This window comes from Filicampus tigris, chromosome 3 (assembly GCF_054856515.1).
Source record: "Filicampus tigris isolate MCC_2025a chromosome 3, RoL_Ftig_1.0, whole genome shotgun sequence".
Classification (NCBI taxonomy): Eukaryota; Metazoa; Chordata; class Actinopteri; order Syngnathiformes; family Syngnathidae; genus Filicampus; species Filicampus tigris.
The window spans coordinates 1,056,413-1,062,500 of NC_141219.1; the positions used below are offsets into that span (position 1 = coordinate 1,056,413).

The 6,088-nt window shown below is 49.5% G+C and overlaps 1 protein-coding gene across 3 annotated transcripts in view; it reads right to left on the bottom strand.

Moving 5' to 3' along the window:
* myo5aa (myosin VAa) overlaps positions 1-6,088 on the bottom strand; it is a 47,821-nt gene that overhangs the window by 26,026 nt on the left and 15,707 nt on the right. For all 3 annotated transcript variants that reach the window (XM_086024919.1, XM_086024915.1, XM_086024916.1), the window contains exons 5-12: positions 4,429-4,585; positions 3,247-3,390; positions 2,844-2,925; positions 2,295-2,402; positions 1,555-1,661; positions 969-1,234; positions 296-377; positions 61-201 (exon numbers count right to left, since the gene is read on the bottom strand). In XM_086024919.1, coding sequence (XP_085881045.1) covers positions 61-201; positions 296-377; positions 969-1,234; positions 1,555-1,661; positions 2,295-2,402; positions 2,844-2,925; positions 3,247-3,390; positions 4,429-4,585 — 1,087 coding nt within the window. The remainder of the gene's footprint in view (positions 1-60; positions 202-295; positions 378-968; positions 1,235-1,554; positions 1,662-2,294; positions 2,403-2,843; positions 2,926-3,246; positions 3,391-4,428; positions 4,586-6,088) is intronic.

Genomic DNA, 6,088 nt, shown 5'->3' on the forward strand with positions numbered 1-6,088 from the left:
GGCGAGCAGGCCGCGACAAGCTCAGCGGCGCGTCTTTGTCGGCCAGCATTTCGAGCGTACCTTGCACTCTTCGTCCAGCAGGTCCAGGACGCCCATCTTGGCTTCGATGAGGTTGATGCAGGGCTGATTGTCGTAGAAGTCGATGAGCGTCCAAGGGATCTGCTCCTTCATGTACTCCTCCTGCTCCAGCTTGAACACGTGCTGCACTCGCACAAACAGGCGCCATGCCGGATAAGAAAGCGAGAAATCAAGACGTACAATCAAGCGCACGTCAATGTCAAAACATGCGGCGCACCATGTTGAATTGCTGCTGGAGCTTCTCATTGGCGTAGTTGATACAGAACTGCTCGAAGCTGTTGATTTCAAAGGTCTCAAACCTTGTGGACAGACACAAAACAGATTTCAAACAGCAATACTTACACGATGTTCAAATCGAACCGGAAGGGTTCGCATCTTTTCACTTTTATACTAGAGAGAGACCCATATGTTCTTCTCAGGGCAGATACCGATTATTAGTCGTCGAGGAGGCCGATCATTGATCTTTGGAACCGATATTCATTTTCAGCAAAAATGAATGAACAGTTTTTCAGATTTTTAATTTTTTTTAATTATACTTTACTTTACTTGAAGTTGACACAATTCTAAATGGATTTATTATCGGCCATCAGATTTTTAAAAACGCCGCTACTCGTCAAAACAAACATCGTCCCGGCCGATAATCGGTCCATCCCTGTTTTCTACACAACCGCAATGGATTTGAAATCTAAAAGACTCATTGACAGTAACATAGATGGACCAGCTCATGATCAATCTTTGCCAAGTTGCGCGATGGAAAATGGCAATTTTTTGGTGCAGAATGTACAAAAGTATTTCAATTCCACGGCGGTAGGGGAGGGGAACCATAAGGAAAAACAAATCCCCCCAAAAAACCAGGCAAGTCTTCCCAAAGGGCGGATGCAATCTCGTACCCGTAAATGTCGAGGACGCCGATGAAGGAGTGCTGCTTGATGTTGGTGACCAGCGCCTTGTTGACGTGCTCCACGATCCAGTTGAAGAGCTTGGCGTAGATGTGCTTGGCCAGGGCATCGCGGGCGTTGGTGGCCTGCAGGCGGGGGAGGGTCTTGACGTAGGTTTCCGAAGCCGTCTTCAACTTCCGGTGGCACAGCCACTGAGCCATGTCCTCGTAGGTCACGCCGACCAGCTCGCAGAACTTGCTCAAGTGACGATTGTTGGCCTAGCGGAGAGAGGCCACGTCAGACATCGGCCACGTCAGGCATCGGCCACGTCAGGCATCGGCCACGTCAGGCATCGGCCACGTCAGGCATCGGCCACGTCAGGCATCGGCCACGGCCGTCATCGCCTCCTCCGGCTCAAAGGGCTAATGCCATTTCGTGACATTTTGCCATTGGACGTTTTGGGACTATCCAAGCTCGAGCAAGTGGAATCATCTATTTTTATTGGCGTGTGTCTAACGTCTGATCCAATCAGTGGGCTCAATAAAATGAGGAAGAGGTTCGAAGAACGGTTTGAAGGAGTAAAATGATTTTTCCTCACAGGAATGATGCTGCTATCCGAATCTTTGTCTTTGATCTCCACATTTCCCAGATGAAGAATAGCCGCCAGAACTTGAAACAATCCCATCTGATAGGAGTCGTTGATACCTGAGGGAGGTGACAACATTATTTTGGTCTTCCGCCGGATAGGCGGCAGTTATTCGGCCCGGGCGGAACTGACGATCGATCGCTCGGTGTGAAAAGAAAATGAATGATTGCCGTCAAGGAGGTCAAATTGCTGAAGGAACACAAATTCCAGACGCAAACTTCACATCGGGTCGGGTATGAGGATAATAACATTGATCGCCGATCAGCGTGGGTGTGACGGGTGAAAATCCACGATATAGAATCAAGATGAAAAAAAACTAAGCACCCTTTTTAAAAACATTACAAACTGAATTCAAAATGATTTTTCAAGCCTATGATGTGCAGAAATACAAGCATTTGTTTGCGAGCCAAGCCTTTCCACACCCTGCGATCGGAGAGGAGCTCTTGTCATTGGAATGCGTCGTTTGAGCCATGTTTTCGCGTGCACACGCACGCATGGCTACCGCGTCCGCCAAGGCCGAACGGTTCGCAAAAGACGTTACGACGTTTGCGTTTTTGTGTTCATGAAACGCTCCCGCCAACTGCACTAGCGATGTCGAAAATGGATGGCCCGCGTCTACTTGATGGGCACAGCCAACGGAGCTCCACACGCAGTCGGGCGGGGATCCCGCAGCGAGCGACAGAATGCGTTACCGAGTAAGGAGAAGGCGTGTCGGGTGGTGCCGAGCTCCTTGGTGTCATCCACCCCGTCAATAACGGGGCTGCAGCCCTGCCGGGTGTACAGGAAGTCGTCGGCGGCACCTGAAGGAGAGACAAGCCCGTTTCACGACGGCCTGCCTGAACGCCGGCAAAAATAACTCCTGTCATACCAACACTTGAAATGACACGTTGCCAGGCAACGGGGGCACGGATACGACTCTGTGACAGCAACTCTATTTACCAAGCAGGCAAGTCGGCAGGAGAGGAAAATGGCAGCTGCGTGTGTGCGTGCGTGCGTGCGTGCGAGTGTGTGTGTGTGTGAGTGTGTGTGTGTGTTCCATGTCTAAGATGAGCAGGTGCAGGTCCACAGTGGGAGTGCGCTTGTTCCACAACAGACTCTCGCGTGTCGCCACCACATCTTGGGATGGCACGCCACCAAATGTGACAAGCAAGTTCATACTTTTGGAAAATGTGGCGGTATCCATGAAGACGGAAGTGGACGCAAGGATGGCGCCGAGTCGGTGTTTTTTCGGCGGTACTTACTCAGTTGGAGGTTTTTGAACTCGGGCAGATGCGATGATGCGCAGAGCTGATAAAAGATATGATAATTCCGCTCATCGTCCGCCTGGAAGACAAGCGCATCGAGCGCACAAAACAAATTCGGTTTTCGTTCGGGCACACGGCATTCCGGCTGATAACGACACTAAAGTGTTTCTTAGTAACGCGTCCTCGGCATCCACATATTCCGCACTCGAGTACATTTTTTGTAGCTAACCTCGCTTTATAAAGTCAAGATTTCCCCCCCCCAAAAAACCTCACCTTCCTTTATTCTAGTGCAGCAACAAAGTGACTACCTTACTAATCATAACAAGCAGCCTGACCCCCTTCCAAACAAAAAGAAAAAAAAGAAAACCAGAAAACAAAGGCAAGCAGTCCTTTGACTCACCTGGAAAACCACTCTGGACTTTTCCAGCAGGTACGTCCTCATGTTGGCGCCGATGATTCGGTAGCGGTTGTCGAAGCCGATCTCGATGTACTTCCCAAAGCGACTGCTGTTGTCGTTCCGAGTGGTCTTAGCGTTTCCGATAGCCTGGCGGGGGCCAAACGCGTTTGTGGATTCAAAGACAATTTGGCGGGAAACGTCACGCGAAAGCTCCGATTTCGCATCTCGTGCGACTTGGGCGGGGCCGAGGGGAAATGTTTGATGATAACCATCCAAGCAGAAATCAAATGTATTGCGCAATGCCTCTGCCTTGGCTGCTTAGTACAATTCAGCTGACTGAATACACAACAACAAAACGAGAACGTCAAGTCGGCTGCATTTAGTTTTCATGGGATGCACATTGTCAGCAAATTTAAAGGGGAAAGTCAACCCCAAAATATTTTCTTCAAGAACATGTTCCCAGCAGGCCCACGAGTTGAAACACGGCATTCTGATGAATATTGCGTTTGTGCAATATGAGTTGAGCAGCAAAATGCAGCCCCTTTCAGCCATCTCAGGGGGCGGCCATTTTGTCACTTCTGTTGACAGAAAATGACATCACAAGGGCTCAGGGAACAACCAATCACGGCTCAGCTTCAGAAAACAGGCGAGCTGTGATTGATCGTTACCTGAGCAACTGTGATGTCATTTTCAATTGACAGAAGTGATGGACAAAAACGGCCGGATTAACTCTTCTTGCACAAACGCAATATTTATCAGAATGCCTTGTTTCAACTGGTGGGCCTGCTGGGAACATATTCTTGAAAAAAATGTGTTTGGGTTGCCTTGCCCTTTAAGGCTGGTGCATATTTGAACGTTCACATGCAGAAACAACCAAGTCAATGAGCCTAATTGCGAAACGGCTCATTTATGGCACAAGTTACAAGTACTCTCACGCACAATTTCGCTACTGACAACATGATCAGCCTGGCTGAAGATCTGGAGTCCTTTTCAAGCGACCTACTTATTGTCTGCCACACCATCTGGCAGAAACGACGACGCCCCCATCCCCCCCCCCCCAGCCCAAATGTAAGCGGAGTAGCATGGAGGTTTGCTGAAGGTGCAATTAGCATTAGCTCCACTGTGATTGGGCAGAGCAGGCTGCAAGCGGACGGGAGGAGGGGAGCCATGCAAGAAGAGAGTCACCTCCATGATGGGGTTGGAGGCCAACACCTTCTCCTCCACGTTGGCCTCGCTGGCCGAGCCGCTGACGGTGGCAAAGTATCTCATGGCGTACTTGGCCGACACCGTCTTCCCGGCGCCGGACTCGCCGCTCACGATGATGGACTGGTTCCTCTCGTCCCTGCAACAAGGCACCGCGTTAAAAAGACGTCGCTTCTGGGTGCCAAATTTTGGAGACAGGAAAGCGGTTTGGGATTTGCCTCGCGAGCCCGCAAAGCGCTTTGCTGTTTGCGGCCTCTCTCTTTACTACAATCAACAATCGGGAAGCTCGTTCCAGAGTGAAAAGCACGGCCAAAGTCTGTCTCCACTCATCCCCGTGCTGGAGGAAAAGCATGAAAAGATTCCCCGAGTGCCGATTTTCATGACGCCAGCCCCTCCACTAGCAGACTAGGGCTCAAATTGCAAAAGTCGGTAGAGCGCCGTGGCTTTTTCTTTTTCAATCTTTTATCGGAGGAGGGCGCACTTCTCTTGGAAGCTCCTTTTGACGCGCTTTCAAATGAGGGGAGGTCATTGTGGGGGAAAGTGGCCGGAGCCGCTTGAGATTTTTCATTTCAAGCCTCCCTTTTCCCTCCAACGTCCTCTTTCACCAACTCTGGCTCAGGCTGCCCTTCGGGCGGGGCGGCGGCTCGGGGGGAGGGGGATGTTTCCCCACTTGACCCAAAATGCTGCTGCCAGGCTCGGCAACACACTCGCTGCACTGTTATTTGAAATGTCAGCTCAAGCGAGACGCGGCACAAGTCAAGAGTTGTTTCGTTGTCGTTTCTCGCCTCTTCTTCAGGCTCACTTTCATTATTCGCCGTTCTCCAAATTGGTTTTAGTCGCCTTTACTCTATTTACGAGTACTCATTTTCTGCTGTCGTTTTGCATGCGTGCAAAATGAATAAATAAATGTATGGTGGTTCTTCTTCTTGCTCGTGAGGTGATTGATTTTCCCGCCCGTGTTATCCTCAAAGACAACGCTGCACAAAAAGGAGAGTTTTATGTTTTATCATTGACAGCGTCAAGAAAGTGAAAATGTCAATCAGAGGTTTTGAGCCAGTTTGGGACAGAAACAAACGATTCCCACGACAACATACAAAACAGCACCTTTGATCCGACTGTTTACGTTTAGGCCCCGCGTCGAGTCTGTGCAATTTTGTGACGCTTTGGGCATTTTGGTGGTTTTTGATTCCTTTGAGGCCCCTTACAAATTCCTGAGCCGCTTCGTCCCGCACACCAAAATGTGGGAATAATCAAGCACTTCATTGACAACCTGCCACACGAAAGAAACAAGAGCATGCGCAGAAAATGCCGAGTGAGACCGGAGTCGTCAAGAAGGCCGAAAAGCGCTATTTGGAAGCGTTTACTTATTTTCTGTAAAAAGGAATGTATGTCTTCAAAACGTCAATGAAAACTTCAAAAATAGCCCCATATAGTTTTCTACAACAAATGAAGTCGCCCAAAACTGACAATTTCAACAGTTTTGAACTGATTTATTATCGGCCAACGGATTTGTAAAAGATGGCGATATGCGACAAAAGGCCGCAGATCGGCGCAGAAATGGCTCGATCGCTACTAAATACGAGCGAGAAACCCCGGAGAGCAAGGAGGAAGGTGGAATCAAGTGTTGGAGGAGGACACCGAC